General features: G+C 31.7%; 2 protein-coding genes across 4 annotated transcripts; one reads left to right on the top strand and one right to left on the bottom strand.

Moving 5' to 3' along the window:
• Positions 1–2,340: 2,340 nt before the first annotated feature.
• On the bottom strand, positions 2,341–10,344 carry LOC110637692 (uncharacterized). 3 transcript variants are annotated; one of them, XM_021787952.2, is made up of 14 exons: positions 10,187–10,344; positions 9,879–9,977; positions 9,675–9,741; positions 9,473–9,583; positions 8,622–8,817; positions 7,854–7,939; positions 6,904–7,099; positions 6,626–6,737; positions 5,641–5,768; positions 5,256–5,462; positions 5,010–5,119; positions 4,028–4,157; positions 3,642–3,791; positions 2,341–2,841 (listed from the first exon to the last, which is right to left on the bottom strand). In XM_021787952.2, exons 2-14 carry the CDS (start codon positions 9,964–9,966, stop codon positions 2,620–2,622), a joined length of 1,803 nt encoding a protein of 600 aa, XP_021643644.2. In that variant the 5' UTR covers positions 9,967–9,977; positions 10,187–10,344; the 3' UTR covers positions 2,341–2,619. The 3 variants fall into 3 exon arrangements, with proteins under 3 accessions (XP_021643644.2, XP_021643645.2, XP_021643646.2); XM_021787953.2 differs by having other exon boundaries at positions 9,879–9,984; positions 10,187–10,341; XM_021787954.2 differs by lacking the exons at positions 9,675–9,741; positions 9,879–9,977; positions 10,187–10,344 and having other exon boundaries at positions 8,622–8,825.
• Positions 10,345–14,428: 4,084 nt separating this feature from the next.
• On the top strand, positions 14,429–16,307 carry LOC110637676 (protein MHF1 homolog). Its single transcript, XM_021787922.2, has 4 exons — positions 14,429–14,667; positions 14,785–14,856; positions 15,437–15,517; positions 15,861–16,307. The coding sequence occupies exons 1-4, from the start codon at positions 14,559–14,561 to the stop codon at positions 16,007–16,009; spliced, it is 411 nt and encodes a 136-aa protein (XP_021643614.2). The 5' UTR covers positions 14,429–14,558; the 3' UTR covers positions 16,010–16,307.
• The last annotated feature ends 1,931 nt before the right edge of the window (positions 16,308–18,238 follow it).

Below are 18,238 nucleotides of genomic sequence, written 5' to 3'. Positions count from 1 at the left end.
CCTTTGAATTGAGTTCAGAGATGCGCATGAATATTCAGGTCAGATGGCCAGTGATCGCATCCTACAAATGCCCTTGGGCAATTGGTGTCACAAAGGAGCAGTTTGAAATATACCCAAAAAGAGGTGAGATTTGGGCAGTTTACAAGGATTGGAATCTTGATTATTGGTCTTACAATCCTGATTCCGCGAAAGGATGCAAATTTGAGATAATTGAAATCATATCAGATTTTTCAAAATATTTAGGGGCTTATGGAGCATGCTTGGTAAAGGTGGATGGTTTCAGATTCATCTTTGAGAGACACAAAATCGGAGGAAATCTTGTCACTTTTCATATTCCTCCAAACAATCTGTATATTTTCTCTCACAATGTTCCAGCCTATAGGTTCAAGGGTGAAGAGCTTGACAAGGTTGTTGAAGGGATGTTTGAGCTTGATCAGTTGGCCTTGCCAGATTATATGATTGAAGATGCCAGCACCCAGAAAGCACAGGTGGCAAACAAAGGGAAATTATCGAACTTCACTTTTACAGAACTTCCTTCCTTTAATTCATCTCCAGAGAGCCAAATTTTGATGCCCGGTTGGTCTCATTGTGACTTCATCACAGGTCAAGTATGGGCTGTGTACTGGGGAAAGGATTTTATGCCCCGGAAATATGTCAGAATAAATAATGTAACATCGGAGAAACAGGTGTACGTCACATTCTTAGAACCTCTACCCGTTCTTGACCATGAGATTGAGTGGATAAGTAGAGACCTTCCCATGGTGTGTGGGATATTTAAAGTTGGTGGAAGGAGTGCCAACATTGATATGTCACTTTTCTCCTATCTAGTCAAGTGTAAAGAAAGCGCGAGCAATTCTTCCTACGAAATTTACCCACTGAAAGGAGAAACCTGGGCTATGTACAAAGGCTGGAATGCCAAGTGGAAGATGGCTGATTATAGAAGTTACCAATGCCAAATTGTTCAAATTCTATCAGACTTTTCAGAAGGTGGTCATGGGATGACAATATCCACCCTTGAACAAGTGAAAGGTTGCTTGACTTTCTTCCATGCGCGACAATGTGATGGAGTGGATCTGATTCATGGAGTTTCTAGAGCAGATAAACTTAGTTTTTCCCATAGGATTTTGGCTTTCAAAGTGCCCGGAATTGGCAAGCATGGCATACCAGAAGACTCTTGGCATTTGGAACCACTTGCGTTGCCCTCGACGTGTGGAAACTAATTCAGGAGTTTCCTGTTGCGTTCAATGCATCTCTATGTAACATATTTGAAAATTTATGTGAACAATTACATTTTTCTACCAAGGCCATGGAGATTGAAATTTTGATTTACGGACTGCATTTGTTTTTCGCGCATTTTTTGTTTGCAATTTTTCTTCCACCGCAAAGTGAAACTTTATCAATTCTACTAGAGTTGGTAGCCCAACTAACTCGACCCAAAGAAATTCAAACCGAACACTACGGATTTATTGGGTATGGGTTAGGAGAATTGCAATCCAATAATATCAGTTCTTTTTTCTTGAAAATAGATGCAGACGCATGGCTTAGGCAAGGGATATGGTTCTTAACAAAACCTTGACAATTTCACCAAAACACGCTAATTTTTATAAATCAATACACGCATAGATCTACTATTGATGTGCAATCTCAAAAGACCAGCACACTCCTCGTTACACTCTTTGGCAAACACACACCAATTCATCCCTCTACTTGTTGCCTTTTTTATGCGGAAGACAAAAACATGTGCTCAAGAAAAGACACTTCTTAGTAAAACAATGATAATTTTATCAAGGCGAACTAGTCCTCGTAAACTAATACATGCATACATCCACAACCGATGTGAAATCTCAAACAACTAGTCCACTCCTTGGCAATACAACAATATCAGTTGGACAGCAAAAAAATAAAAGCTAATCCAACTCGAACATGCTATGTTACTAATATTTTCAAACACAATCCTGTTTTTCTTAAGCCGCTTTCCCATTCCATTGCCTCTCTTAGCTCTCGTTCTCTCTAAAGCAAAATCCTAATGTGTCTCTTGTTTCTCACTAACACCCATTCTCCAACTCCCCGCAAGACTACAAGAATGAAAAGGACAAAGGGCACATATTCCAGCTCTATCACATAAAAATGCCGAAAGCCAACCGGTTATGTTAATCTAACAAATTGTAGTCTTGTACAGCTTCCCGCTCTCCCTATTTCTCCCTAGAAAATGTAAAAAGCTCGACTTTAAAGCTTATACCTTCCTATTTTTCCATCTCTATCCAAGTAAAAGGGTCAATAAATGGTACAATCCACGAAGTTATTTTGTTTCTACCCAACAATTTTCACAAACCCACCACAGATCAAGAACATCGTTCTACTTCAGCTTTTATTAAAATTTGCTAAAAGTCCAAAATTTTTCAAATATCCAAAATTCAAAAGAAATACCATAACTAAACTCAACTCAACTAAGCCTTTATCTCAAAAATACAAAAGAAATATCATCATTAAAATAAATTAAATGCAATTAGAAACTCAGCTGCTAACTACAAAGCAAATACCTTCAACACCTCGTCAAAGAATTCATTCTGCGTTTGTTTTTTCCCTGGTCTTTTCAGTTAATGCTGCCTCCTATAAAACTCATCGCCAAAGCCTGCTTATAAAGCCTTGCTTGTCCTTCTTCATTCTGTTTTCCAGAGATGGGAAATCAATATAATTATAAGCAAGGTCTAGAATGATGGGATTTCGAGGTATTGATTGGAAGGCTGGAGGGAAGACTTCAATGCGAGGAGGAGCTTTCACATTTGCATCGCCGACTGCAGACTCATAGGCATCAAGTTTCTCAAGAAGGGATTTTTCCACCTAAGATATTCAAATTAGCATGCAAATCAAGATAAGGTGTATGCACATCAGAGGCACATTAATATATACTAAAATACAAGTATGTCAAATATTTAGACAGTCCTCTTGCATCTTCTTGAATAGATAATATGTAACAGATCAATACACTGGCAAATATCAACTATCAATACTGAACCATACAATATGTTATGATTCAGAATTACCCTGAACTTTCAACTCATTTTAAAGCAGCCAGAGCCAAAAAGGATAATTACAAAGGCATTCACACAATGACTTCCAAAACTACATTTTTATGATAATTTTTTCAATATGCTACACTAACATACATTGTGACCATATTTTTACTATCATTTTGGTTTGAAGAGCATTAATATAACCACATCAATGGCCACATGATACTTCTCAGCATCAAGTATTGTCCCATTACCCCTCAACAAATAAACTAGGGGAAGACCACATATATACTGAACTGACATTATTTATGGCTTTATGCCAACAGTATGATAAGGTCCAGTTCTTAGGCATTTGATAAAATAGAAATGCTAAATTTGTGAAACATAGGAACAGACCGATAAAGCTCATAGAGACCATCACATGCATCTGTGCGGATTGCCCAATTAGCACTTGAAATTTCTAAATTATTTAAGGCCAGGATAACTTCGAAGTACAACAATGTGAACATATATTGCTAAGAAAAGCGATCAACTTATCCTCTTCTTTGTTGCATAATTATATGGTAAAGAATAACAGATGGTAAAGTTTAAAGAAAAAAAAAATTGAAGGAAAAAGCTCAGATTCACCTTCTTGTCACCCCCACTTAATGATATTGCAGAAACTTTTTCCGAAAGGTTCTCTGGAGCTTTTTCTTCCTCCAAAATTCCTGATGCATGCTCTATGCAACTATTAGATCTGCACTCATTGTATAATGTCTTCAGCTCTTTGATCATCATCTGCAATGCAAAATGGTTAAGTAATCAGATATTGGATAGAACAGTTATACATCAGAAATATTATTCTATGCCCAAGAAGCATTAATAACCATTTTTGTTGATGAATTTACCATGCAGTAAATAATCCAGAGTCAAACTTAAAATTAACAAGTGATTTCAGTCAATTTTATTGCAGAACTACCAAAAAAAAAAGGCACCAAAAAAAGAGTTATAGTCCTTTTTCTAGGCTAAATCACCTCATCAGTGGTACTGAGTGACTGAAACTTCTGTAATGCATTCTCAGCAAGAGAACGAGCACGGCAGTATAATGCATATGCTTCTGTTCTCTTCCCAGCTAAGCTGTATGACTTTGCTAGGTAGAAGCACCTGCAAAAAATTCAGGAAGCATGTAAGATTACGATTTAAGAACCAAAATTCCATTTAGGAGAAATTGATTGGTCTCAATTACTTGATTTGATAAGCAAGAAACCGTGATTGCAGGGGTATACCTTTCTTCACAACCCAGTGGGCAAAAAAAGGGGATGCTTTATATTATATTATTAACCAAATAATCACAGACACCCTATAGATATTATAAACTGCAAAACTTTTTCAGAAAACAAAATGCAGCAAGGCATTTGCCTCACCAGCTTTACATGATGGCAACCTAAAAAAATGCCACCGAGAATAAGGCACTGGCAGTACCAATTCAGATGGCACTCTTACTAGTTAAACAAATTACTTGTGGAAGTAAACTTGCCTAGATGATTCACTTTGTCTGCATCTCAAACAGAAAAGGAACTTATAAAATGGCATCTTCCTTTTTCATAGAAGAAATAATTTGACATAAATGCCCTCACATGGAACAAAATGGCAAGGACATAAGCACAGATAAAATGATGATATTGAGAAAGAAAGATCAGTGATGAGGCCACAATAGAAAATGAGAGCATTAGTACAAAGTACAGTGCCAACGTGGCAAACACTTGCAGGTAGAGATTCTAGAGAATAATAAAGAGATTTAGAAAATGAACCAAACAAAAAGGTCTGGTTAGGGGAAGGCAAAGGATGGAAAGTGGCAACTAATGAAGATATGTCAGCCTTAGAGTGAAATCATGGAATAAGACAGTAGCTGGCCCCAAAATAGACAAGGTTTATCATGATTAGTAAGACAGGTATGACCTATGATCTAAACTGTAGTAGCAATTCAATCAAATTAGTAGGAGCTCAAGTACAAACCTTTGAGAACGGAAAGCCAAATTTCTAACTGCACAATCTTCAGAGAATGCAACCTCCTCATGTTTTGTATCTCTTCCAGAACAAACTAAGTCAGAAAGATCAGATGTGTTCTGTCAAATGTAACATTATCGTAAGGGTTAGCTACTTAACCAGAAATAGTGGAATACATCACCTAAAGAATTAGCATGAATCAAACTTTTTTAAAAAGAGTATATTGACAAAATATAGTACAGCAAGACTGTTAACCTGCAATAAAAGATCATACAAGCGAACAAGCTCCTCAGGCTTGGTAACTTTCTCATTTTTGTCATCACGGCACCTAGTAAGTTTACTCTTTGCAATGGTAACCAACAACTGGTTACGCTCAATTGTCCGTTGTCCTAATACAGCACTAACTGCTTTATCAAGGCCACTCAAGTCATCTTTTACACTATCGGCATTACCTGCACTCACCTAGAAAACACAATGTGTCAGGAATACAAGTCTGAAAATTTGAGGAAGAATGCATAACACAACTACAGGGCTAAGAAACATAGGGGGGAAAGGATCAACTTGATGTTACAATAAAACTAGCATAAGAAACCCTATTATTGAATGAAATATAGTAACACTATGGGCTGAAATTCCATACCAAGTCACTGCGAATGGAGCTTCTAGCTTCATGATACGCAGTAAAAATTTTGTCAAAGATGACTAATTTTTTCTCTGCTGGAAGTGAATCTGCAGTAGGACCATGCAAATCCTTCTCTAGTTCTTTAGCTGAAGAGATCATCAAACAACAAACAAACTTAAGGAGCCATGCAAACAATAAAATAAATTGAGGGGAAACAAAGGTACATATATAATTTGCATGTAACCACCTCCTAATGAACTTCATTGATTATGGCAACATAAAGATAAAGACACTCATTCCTAAATTACAGAAGAGAAAAACAAAAAAGAAGAAGAAGAAGAGAGAGAGAAAAAAAAAACAAGTCCACCATTATAACATAAAGACAACAGATACAACCTTCCTAGCATAGCAACGCAAAAATACACTGCCCTTGTGTCAAGTACCAACATTTTCCTATAGGTCTTGAGGACAGCAGACTCTTGTAATTCCCAGAAACACGGTAAAATTTCTATATACATGATCGTGCAGAGAAAAACCAGAGGAACCTATTGCACACTCAGCTTCAGCTATACTTTCCCATTAGAGAAAAAATACCATATACAACTCCAACTCAACCAATCTTCAGTATCAAATAGACTTGACAAAAAATCAGCTGAAAAAAATGTAGATTGAAATTTGGGAATTACACCACCCAGCCTAAAATGTTGCTGGAAATGCATATCATTGAGAAAATGAATGGCATTATAAGACCATTAATCATTGGGTTTAGGGGAACAACACTTTGCATACATGTGAACTGAAACTGCTCTTTTTTTTTTGGGTCTCATAGGTACTGGGGCTGGCACCTCCTTGGTGCCTTTCAATGATAGTTTTTTTGGTAATCAGAAAATGGGAGAGAAAAAATAAAATAATAAAAAAAAAACTAAAACAATTATTGCAAATTATATTACTCTGAAAAAATGTTCACCCCTCTAATCATTGCTGGCGGTAACAAGTTACAGACCTTTTAAAATGGCAACCCGAGTTTTTGCATTCGATATTGGAAATTTGTGACCAAGCCAGTGAAACTCCGTCAGAGAAGCAGCCTGTTGGGACCTTGCCTCAGCCATAACAGCCTGCAAAACAAGGTATAAAAAAAAGGAGCAAGAATAAATTAAAAAAAGAAGTTCAAAAATATTTCTCTAAACAGAATTTATGTCTAAACAAATAAGAAGAAGACGACAAAGAAGAAGTAGTAAATTGGCATAATACTTAAATTCCTGCTAAAATAATGAATCTCACCTCCAATTTAGCTTTGAAGAGGTCCAATGCAGGACCTTCCATCTCACCAATTTGTAGGAGGTCAGAAGCCTGAAGATTTGACTCGCCAATTTTGTGCCGGCAGTATCGAATACTAGGTTCCAGCTCCTCAACACGCTCACGGCATAAAAGCTGATTCTCCAGATCTCCATATTTCCCTAGTTCCTCATACACAGCTCTGTATAAAACATTAATCAAGTTAGTCAACAACAATATTTAATTAACAAAAAGGGGAAATAGCAACTGTAGCTTGCCAATATTGAAGAGCCATCACAGCCATTTTGGAATTGAAAGAAGCAACCCAAAGGACCTAAACTATATGCCAGAATAAATCAACATTACTGCTTAATGTTAAAATCAGGTCCAATATCATTTCTTCTTTTTATTATGGTAACTTAATCAGAAGAGAGGATCATTGTCAATGATACAGATTTAATGTTGATTATTTAAAGTGAATAATCACAACAGGACAAATGAAAACACAAAGGAGGACAATCACTATCACTCTGTCAGCAACAAGCATGCCAGAGTTCAACATAATTGATTTATAATAGAATTCACATATTTGAAATAAATTCTAAGAAGATGAAATCTATTGTTTGGAATAAATGACAAGTGAACTGAATTAAAATCCCCCTTATATCTTCTATTTAGGAATTAGGAGATAAAGGTCCTTAAAAGGTGTTATTATTTTTGCTGTTAAAACTATTACTTCTCAACCCAATGGATTGAAGGTTAACAGAATATATCATTTTTTTGCATAATCACACTTTTCTATCTCCACAAGAATTGAAGTCTACCACTTAAAAGGAAACTAAACATGAGAATTGAGGTGAATACAACTGAATTCCATTCAATTAAATCCCAGTACATTAGAGATTTCCAAACACATCAATGGGATACAAGGTGCATATGATGAAGAGAAGAATGACCTGGCACTTATGAAGTTCTTCAATGCAATGTCCCAATTCCGATCTTGTTCAAACAACAAATTTCCATTCATATAGGCAGCATATGCCTACAAAATTGGTAAGTCAAAACTATGCTGATTTAGAATGGAAAAGTCATATCATACTTCTAACCAAAATAAAGGAAGATTCCAAACAGGCAGTACAAATTCAGCAGTAGTATCAAGATATAAGAATTCAATACAATAAGATTGTGCACAACTGCACATGATACAGCAAATAGATAAATTGCACACTATTAGAAAATGATAAACAGATGACTGAGCATATCACAGGATTTTAATTCTTGAATTCACATTTACCTTTGAACCCTCAAACTCCCCAAAATAAGATGTCATGAGTCAGAACTATAGAGAATGAACTTTCAAATAACAAAGCCTCATATGCGTGAGACTTGTATCTTAAAACTCTCATGCATAACTGTGCCCAACAATTTTCATTTTTCTCATGAATTCATAACCAGTGATGAGAACTCATAACAACAATGAAAATAAGCCTCAACTATGAGTGTTTGGCCATGTCCACAGCCACTCAAGAAAAACTTTACTATAAGAATTCTTTTTGATTACCAACTTCAAGTGTTATCCAGTAAAAATATCCCAAATGGAAAAATCCCCATACAATCAAAACTAATGCACACAATGCGCATTGAATTGTGTTATAATAGTGTTATAAGATATCGAAGACCAAACACTGCAAACATGGCTTGAGATAACTAAAGCAAAGGTACACCTCAGCTTCCAAAGATGTTCTGGAATCTCCCTTGGCAGCACACAGCCGTGAGAACAGATCAGCCCATTTTACTGCCTTCCTCAGCTTCCCAATCAGATAGATCCGTTGTCGTGCATTTGGACCATCTGGAAGCTGTCGTTTCTCCATGGCATGGCTCCAAGCTCTCTCCGCCAAATAAAGAACCAGATGCAGAAACCTATTTCTCTTTCAAAGACAATAAATCATATATTGAAAGACTTCTAACAAAACTTTATTTTCACCATCTAACAATAACACTAATAGACACTTAAGAGTTGCTTCTAATTTAGTAATCCCAGTAACCATCATTCTCTCCAAAATGGATTTTCAAACTGAACAAATTAAAATATTGATTCTTGCGATGAAATTAGGGCATTATGATAAGAAATGAAACTCTTCAAATACAAGAAATTATCATTTGTTTACTGATTAGGACTCTTACTTGCATAGTAATATGTCCTCATAATTTATTGGCACTACAGGTTTATGATCTTATCTATAGTGACAGGAACAAAATAAAATAAAAGAACATGTCATTTGTACCGAAGATATGCAATGAAACTACCCTCATAATTCTGTTGACGGCATAGATCCCAACATATATGGGATTCTTTTTTTTTTTATTATTGAGCAGTACAATGGATAATCAGCTAGTGGGAAAAAAAAAGACCAGAAGCTAAGTTCCTACAAAAGTTACCCAAGATACATCAACAAACAGGGGAGAGCTCATTCCAGCAGAGTTGTACGACGCATAGTAAGAAGTAAGCAAAAAATTAAATTATATAAATTCTATTCTAAAAGAGAACAATACAAGCTAAATCAACAAGACATACCTCACTTCAGTAACAGTGGATTCAGTTATAGCTCTTCGAGTGTATTTACCACGTCCATGAGTAAACTTCAACGATTTGTATAACCTCCTCAGCCGAGCAGTACAATAACTTCTGCGCTTGAATAAGATTACTCAATTCAATCACAAAACCCATATTAGAAGTATTCCTATAAAAATACTATACCAAAAGTAAAGGTTTATACCGATAACGAGCATAGTCTCCATGTCGCAACCCATGCTGCATCTGTGCAGACTTCAGGAGCCGCAACACTGAATTTTCAAAATTCACATGAAAATCTCAATCGATATACATAAGCATCAGCCAATACTAAACATTTATAGAGACTTTGAATCCATAAAAAAGAGATGAAATTCATTTCACTAGAAATAGATAAAAAGGAAATAACCGTTGATTGAATATCTGGGATTGATCTGATCGGAAATAGATTTTTGAGCGTCAATTTCCATGGCCGTCATTTCGCTCTCCTTTCCCATCAATACTTCAACTGAATACTTGCCACACAAAAACACATTAAACGAGGAAATATTCATCAGTAGTTCTCTTTTGTTTGCTATATATCGCCCCATAAAATTGACAACGAAAGAAAACAGGCAGAAGGAGATTTGATCTTGGCAGCATTTTAGAACTACTAGATCTGAAGATTGGAGATGAAAATATTTTAGAAAAACTTAATCAGGAATTGTGTGGACGTACCTGTTTCTAGAAAATAAGAAAGCAGCGGCTCCTCCTCGCGACGCTATGGATGAAATGCACTGGCGAGTCCTTTCTATGGTGCCTTCGCTTCCTGCACTGCCCTTGGTTTTTTGCTAGTTGCGTTTGTGCTTCGGTTTTGCTTATACACAGGAGCCAGTGATAAAACACAAAATGCTGTCAACTTTAGGTAACCATACGGCGTCGGATCATAAACTAAATTTAGAGAGAATTGTTATTTTAATCAGTATATTTTAATGAAAGCAACTCGCCGTCTCCATTTTGATATTAAATTTTTTTTAGTCAATATATTTTAATATTATTTAAATTTTATATTTTAATAAAATTAATTACTTAATTCATATATTTTAAAAAATTGATTGATTAGTTTATATATTTAAAAAAATATACAATTTTAAAAGTATATTCTTAAATGAAAATAAAAATTCTGTTACGTGAATATTAAATTTAAATTTATATTTTTTAAAATTATTCAAGTGTTTTCAATTAATTTTTTTATATAATTTTTATATTTTCTCTTATAAAAAAATAGTACAGTATAAAAAAATAATAAAAAAAAATAAATAAGGGAGAGAAAGGTGATCAATATAATTTAAATATAAAAAAAATAATTATATAAAATAAAGAATAAATGAAACTAAATTATATTGACAAATTAAATTAGTTTCATTAAGATAAACAAATTAAGTAATAATTTAAATAATATTAAAATTATTGATTAACATAAAATTTGATAAAATAAATTAAAAATATAAAATTAAATAAATTTTTAATAAATAAATTAAATAATTAATTTTATTTAAAAAAAAAGTCTAACTATTAATTTTTCCTTTCAATTTACTTATTATAATACAAATCAAGTTTTTTTTTTTTTTTAAAACATGCAATAACATTAAGAAAAATTTTGACATACCTTATATATTTTTATATTTATAAAATGATTTAAAACCCTAATATATTAAATTTGTTTTTAAAATATTTTTTATAATATATTTAACACATTAAATTTTCACTAACATATAATATATAGCTTGTTTGTTATAAATAAATTTCATAAATTTTATAAATTTACTTATAAAATTATTTTCATCACATTTAATTTGAAAATTATTTATTTGCATTTCTATATCATTAATTTTATTAGATTGGTTATGCTCGAATTAAATTTTATTAAATTTGATAAAATTTGTAAATAAATACTTAGATTAATGAGGTTTGAATTTAACTTAATTTTGATTTAACCTAAAATTAGTTTACTTTGCAAATGAAATTTGTATTTAATATTTAAGATTCTAAACATTAAAATTTATTTATAAATAATTTTAACCAATGAAATTAAACATTCTTTTTCATATATTTTGGTATATATACCATTTGATACAAACAACCGAATTATTTAAAATTATGATGAATTCAACTTAAAACTATGATAAATTATTTCATAAATCATAATATATTAATTTTTATTAGTGAATTATATCAGATAAATCATACATCCAAAACTTACCACAACAACTAAACATTAATACCTAGCTAATTGGGTTGGTTATATGGATTTTTTTCGATATTCAACTATACTAAATACAAAATTCGTCTCAATATTCAAAACTTATAAATATTATAATGCCACTTACCTTAGGCATCCCTTTATCTTTAAATTAATTATTTTACTAATTTATCACATTTTTTAGTGGGTATTTAATTTTTTACATTGCATATGATCAAATTATCTTAAATAACATTGTCTTATTTTATCTTTAATATATGCTATATGCATTATCTGGTACATGTGAGTATATATCCCATGCTTAATTTAAAAAATAAATATAAATTTTTTCGGTCTAATTTTAAATTTATAGCTTTAAGAAAGAAGAATATAACACCACACTTTTAATGTTTTAATAGTTTACTAACAAGTGAATCCCTTTGCTAGGTAATTAAAAAAATAAAAGAAATTATAAAATAATATAAAGTTTTAATATATTTATTATAAATTATATATAAATATAAATATATTCTATACAATTACGATATAGTTCTTAGCTCAATTATTGATAAATAACTAACGGAATACCTATGTTATATACAATAATATATATATATATATATATATATAATCAAAATAATAATAAATTTTTATTATTAATTTTTTTTAAATTTTACTTAATTAATTTATTTTAAATAAATATTTATTCATTTTAATAATAACTTTTAAATTAATTGATGACAAAATTATTTAAAAACACATATATTTTTTTTAATTATTTTTATACATAAATAAATGATAATTTATATAATTTATTTATTTAAAATATGGTAACATTATTTTATTTATAAAAATAATTTAAAATTTATTAATGCTATTAGTCTTATACTAAATTACAACTTAATTTGATAAGATTACAATTTTAGATTATTTTAATTTTTGATTCATTGATCAAATTATTGTTGTATATATTTTATTTTTTGATTTTATGTCAACTAATATTTCCAATTATTATTGCTCGTAGTTAAATTTTTCAATGTCATTCTATTTTTATGTATCTTTAACATTTTTTGGCTGAAAAACAAAAGATTATTTAACTAAAATAGGAAAATAATCCATTGTAATAGCAAATAAAAATGAAATGAAAAAAAAAAAAATGATTGCCAACCTCTTGCAGCGAAGATTTGCATGATAGCTTTTATCTTTTTAGGAAAAATAGATTGTGTTTTTTTGTGACTTTGTATTAATTAATTGCAATATAATATTAATTTTTATTTCATTAATTTAATTTAATTTATAATTTATGTCAATTTAACCTTTTTTTAATAAAAAATTTAATTTATTTTAATTTTATTATGCTTAATGGAGTGAGAAAGTAAAATAAAAATTAAAAATAACAAGACTCTTAAAGGAGACCAATAACTATCGATAAATGTGATAGATTTAAAATATTATTTAAAATTTACAAAGGAAAAAGTAAGTTAAAAATCTTATATAGCAGAAAAAATTATTATCAATAAATGTAATTTAGAATTGTCACTTAGTATAAATATAATGGATTTGAAAACTTACGTGACATCACTAAAGAAAAATCTAGCTATGGATAAATTAGAATTGTATCAAAATAATAAATAATTAATAAATTATCCATACTAATGCACGTAGTTATTAATAATTTTGATTTATATATATTTTTAATTTTAATATATAAAAATAATATAATATTTTAATTTTTCATTAATTATTGTATATTTATTATTATTATTATTATTATTATTATTATTATTTTCTCAAAATTTTTAATAAAGATTTCATAATAAATAAATAAATAAATATATATATATGTATATATTATATAGTAATTTACTGTATAATAATGGCTACTTAAGTAACTATTAAATAACTTATAATTTATACAAATAATTGAGAAATTAATAATTTAATTATAATTAATTAATTAATTAAAAATAATGAAAATTTAATAAAGAAAATTCCATGACAATATAATAAAAAATATCACGTGTCAATCACTTGAGAATACCATCTATGTATATATATAGAAAAAGAGAGATTTTGATTTAATATAATTTAATTTTTATAATTTTAATTATTTTTAATTTGATTGAGGATAATTTGGACTCTGCAAATCGATTTACAATATGATGAGGTAGAATTCGATCTGACCCGACCTCAAGGCTGAAGCCATGACGAATCAAAGTGCATCAAGGATGTCTGGTGGCCTTAAAATCCATTGCCAAATGCCAATGACATCAAGTGCATGCTGTTTTTGAATCTATCGAGTTGAAGCCATGACGAATGTGTTTCAGGGGCATCTATTCAACTATGGGGAACTTCACCTGCCCTGTTAAATGAGAAGGCGCCCTATACCTCCTAACCATTTCATTCTCCTTCATTTGCTAGCACAAATAGAAAAGCTCCAGCCCAAGTAACGGAATATTCACATAGAGGCATCGCTTTCTTGTTGGGCTTGTATCTTTAAAGGCCATGCCCACTTTCTTGAGCAATTCCTGCCGTTGCCGATGTTGGCCCCAACTTTCCACTGATTCATTTCTGGTTGTGGTTTTTATTGCTACCAGATTTTGAGCGTTTCTGGTAGGGTATGTCTATGCAAATGGAATATTTCTGATCCGTTACTTGAAATTTGCACGCTTCCTTCTACATATAGCATCTGTTCTAGGCCAACATAGCACTTTACCAAAAGATATACTCTATTGCCATCAAAACGGTACAGAATTCGTGCGTTCTTTTCACGTGCCAATTAAAACGGCGCGTTAACCTTCTTCCCGCGCTTTTCGTTCCCTCCTTTCGATAGACAAAAAGGATGGGCGAATCAAACCCTAGATCAAAATGGAAGGAGGGCATGGAACCGATGCAGAGAGAGAAGACGAAGATTCGGAAAGCGAGCTTCTTCGAGACCGATTCAGACTCTCCACCATCTCCATCGCTGAAGCAGAAGGTTCAATTTCTTTACCTAACACTCTCTGCCTATATTTTCATTAATTTGTCTTTGTAATTGAGTGCATTTCTTTTTCTGATCCAATTTCACCGGTTCTGCATCATTCATTTTGACCAGCCAAGAAAAATGGAATGGATATATCTGAATCGATAGTTGCTTGCATTGCCGATTTGGCCTTCAAATATGCAGGTAAAATCTCGAGCTGAGCCCTAAGCCTAATGTTTTTATTACAGTTTTTTTCACGTAAGTATTGCTGATATTGCTATCGTTCGTTCGAATCTATTTGTTCTTTACATATTTTCATGATAAATTTCATGCAACATGTAAATATTTAGCCCATGCGATTCATTCATTTGTCAATCGGACGCTTGTAAGCAATTTCAATTGTTGAGTGAAATTTGGTAAATTACCTTCGGTTGTTGCAAAACTATATAATGTTTAAGAATGAAATCCTTGCACATCGCTTGTGTTTATTGTTGGGAAATTTTGATTTAATTTAGAGGGCCTTCAGTTGTTCCTTGAAGTTCCCCATTGCATCACAAAAGGATAGTTGCTTTCAGATTTTAACCACGCTGAAAAGTCTAAGGAATATGACATGATATACATTGCAATGATATGATTACAGTAATAATTAGATAGCAAAGAGTATGATTGTGCAGTTAATGAACGCAATTCCTTCTAAGTTGAGGAAGTTTTTTGCCAGATATACTATCATTGTTTCACAAAGCTCTGATTAAGCTAATGAAAGGAATGCTTTTCTGAAAACCAGAACAACTGGCAAAGGACCTTGAGCTTTTTGCACAGCATGCTGGTCGTAAATCTGTGAACATGGAAGATGTCATACTTTCTGGTAAGTTTTCTTACGTAACTGAGTTTGCATGAATCATTGACCTAAGTAATACTGCATCGTAATTGTGATTTTCTTGTTTGATTGATTCCATCATCATATGGGTTTTTCCATGTCATTATGATAATGATAGTGATTAAGAAATTTGAAAGAGATATAGAGAGAGATGAATACGTTTTCCAAGCAAACCCATTCCTTATTCACTTCTTATTTTTGGGTTTGTTTTCAATATCAAAATTGAAGAGATGTGGAGTGAGACTGTCCTTTTTCTCTCACTACTTTAACATTAAGAAAGCAGCATGTTTTGATTCCCTTGGATGTGCTTACCCCTCTTCTCTGGTTTCAGCTCATAGAAATGAACATCTAGCTGCCTCATTGAGGTCCTTCTCCAATGATCTGAAAGCAAAAGAACCCCAGTCTGAGAAAAAACGGAAGAAAGTGTCTAAAAAAGAAGACAAAGCTAGTACCAGTGCAGTACATATTCCTGATCTTTAAGAATAGTACATAACATCTCAATTTAGAAAAAAATTGTGTTGTTGCTTACCCAGATATAATGCTTTTGAACTTTAAGCAATTAGACTTTCCATCGGTCCTCTTTGGCTCTGTTTGGTCAAGGGCTTTCTATTAACATGGATCAACCTATTTGATTTTCAACTTGCAAAAGACTGCAGATGTAAATCTCTGCTGCATTTCAGTGGTTCTACCCCTGCAAAAGTCATTTGGCCTTTTGGGTCCACATTTGTTTTGCTGACCTTGAATTCACCCATGTTATTGATCTATAAATCTTCTTACACATCGGCCACTGACAGGGTTTCATTCTCCCCAAGAAGGTGATATTACATTATTTTACTACTTGGGGCGCATCTTTTTTGAAGTTGGGCCAATGCCACACATTAATATACATTGCCATTACATTTTTCATTTGTGCCCGTTGCCTGGTTCCTCCGTTGGCCCAGATTGTGTATCTGGCTAATGAAAGGAAAAATGATAGCCATTAATAAATATATATATTTTTTTTATCATTATTAGTATTTATAAAAGATGCAGCTCCTATAAGATATGAAAATGAATTTAAATAATTTTTAAATTATATATTTAATTGAAATTTATGTATTTATTATTTTAATTATATATATATATATGTTAATTATATGTAAATCTTGATATAAATATTAAATTTAAGTACCTGTAGGCTTATTTTTGTATAAGATTGAGAGTTTATATTTATGTGCACCTTTTTACAAACTGTGTAAACGTGCATAAATAATCGGGGAATCTATTGTAATTTGTTTGATAAATTTGGCCTGGAGTTCTTATGCTGAACTGTCATTTAATTTCCACTATTATGTTAACGCGGTAATGTTCCTAAACTGAATCAAATCTAATCATTATAAATTCCCTATTTTATTTTATGGTGGCAAAAGCTTTTCACCTTGATAAAGGTTTAAGGACTGCAAAATATTTACTGTTCGCATCCCATAACGTAACTGGCTCGTGCCTTGTTTGTAATATGAATTCAACTATTATGAAAATTGAATTGAGAAAAGCTGGTGAAAAGATCAATTCTGGAACTGGCTTCTTGACCAGGCATTCGACTAACCGTAAACCCGTGAACTAAACATTCTTCTGTTGAGCTTTGATATATGGGAAACGGGAGAATTACCGTGCGGTTGATCTGCGAAATTGGTTCTCAATTTCTTTTTAAACTTCTCTTGACTCCAAAGACAAACATGATATCCAGCTTGTTTTTAAACAGCACATCAGTCCAAAAAAATTCTTGGAAATATAACAAAAGATTAGATAAGGTAGTTGGCAGGACAGTGAAGAAACGGGTAAATTTTGTAGATAATGTCGTAATTACGATGTAACGGTAAGGTATAACATATCATAATATTTAATTTAAATAATATAAAAATTCTTTCTTATTAATTTAAGTAATATAAATTTATTTATAATTTTCAATAGTCAATTTTCATATTATTTTTGTTTAACATTAAAAAAAATTATACTTTCTCTTTATTAATTTAATATTTATAAAAAAGTTTTAATTGTTTTTTCTATTTACAATTTTGAAAATTCAATTTGCATAGTTTAATCTGTTTATCTGGAGTTACTAATTGATGAGAATATTATTTTTTTTAATTTGATAAATGAGACATGTGAGTGTTAACAAATTAGAAATTAACTATTACAAGTTATATAAAATGTTATATTATTTAAATTAAATATTATAAAATTTTATATTATAAATTAAAATTTAAATATTTTATTATTATATAGATTTAAGTTCATCAAGTTTACTCCTAAAAAATTGAGTTCACCTTTTGGCGGGATCTTTAAAAAAAAAAAAGAAAAAAAAAAAACTACCAGACCTAGAAGAGGAAAACAGTCGCATACGACAAGTGAAGAGAAAAGTTATTTCAATACCTCTATTTTTCCACCGCTACGGACGCGCACGCGCCACAGACCCCAAAGGTAATTACTCTCCCAGTTTTATCCTGGGCCACGGCCACCACCTCCTTTGCTTTTCAATTTCAAAACTCAAAAAGAAAAATCCTATTCCACACTCGCGCTCATCAAGTGGCGTGGGGTTGAGGATCGTAAGCAAGCGCCTAAGCGGTAACTTCCTTTATCTCTCTTTAGCAATTTATGGTACATGTTTTTAATTTTTCACTTTTTATTATTATTTTTTTTTTTTCTGAGCCCTTGCGCATTGCATAATCA

This window comes from Hevea brasiliensis, chromosome 17, assembly GCF_030052815.1.
Source record: "Hevea brasiliensis isolate MT/VB/25A 57/8 chromosome 17, ASM3005281v1, whole genome shotgun sequence".
NCBI classification, from domain to species: domain Eukaryota; kingdom Viridiplantae; phylum Streptophyta; class Magnoliopsida; order Malpighiales; family Euphorbiaceae; genus Hevea; species Hevea brasiliensis.
Note: the sequence above shows the minus strand (reverse complement) of the source record. Positions and strands in the feature narration are given on the sequence as shown.

Excerpts from the sequence above, each read along its gene's own strand:
- LOC110637692 (XM_021787952.2), bottom strand. The coding sequence starts at position 9,966 with ATGGGAAAGGAGAGCGAAATGACGGCCATGGAAATTGACGCTCAAAAA. Across the intron at positions 9,742-9,878 it reads TCCCAGATATTCAATCAACG|TGTTGCGGCTCCTGAAGTCT; the intron begins GTTATTTCCTTT and ends TTGAAAATTCAG. Across the intron at positions 5,120-5,255 it reads TGTATGATCTTTTATTGCAG|AACACATCTGATCTTTCTGA; the intron begins GTTAACAGTCTT and ends TACATTTGACAG.
- LOC110637676 (XM_021787922.2), top strand. The coding sequence starts at position 14,559 with ATGGAAGGAGGGCATGGAACCGATGCAGAGAGAGAAGACGAAGATTCG. Across the intron at positions 14,668-14,784 it reads CTCCATCGCTGAAGCAGAAG|CCAAGAAAAATGGAATGGAT; the intron begins GTTCAATTTCTT and ends CATTTTGACCAG. Across the intron at positions 15,518-15,860 it reads GGAAGATGTCATACTTTCTG|CTCATAGAAATGAACATCTA; the intron begins GTAAGTTTTCTT and ends CTCTGGTTTCAG.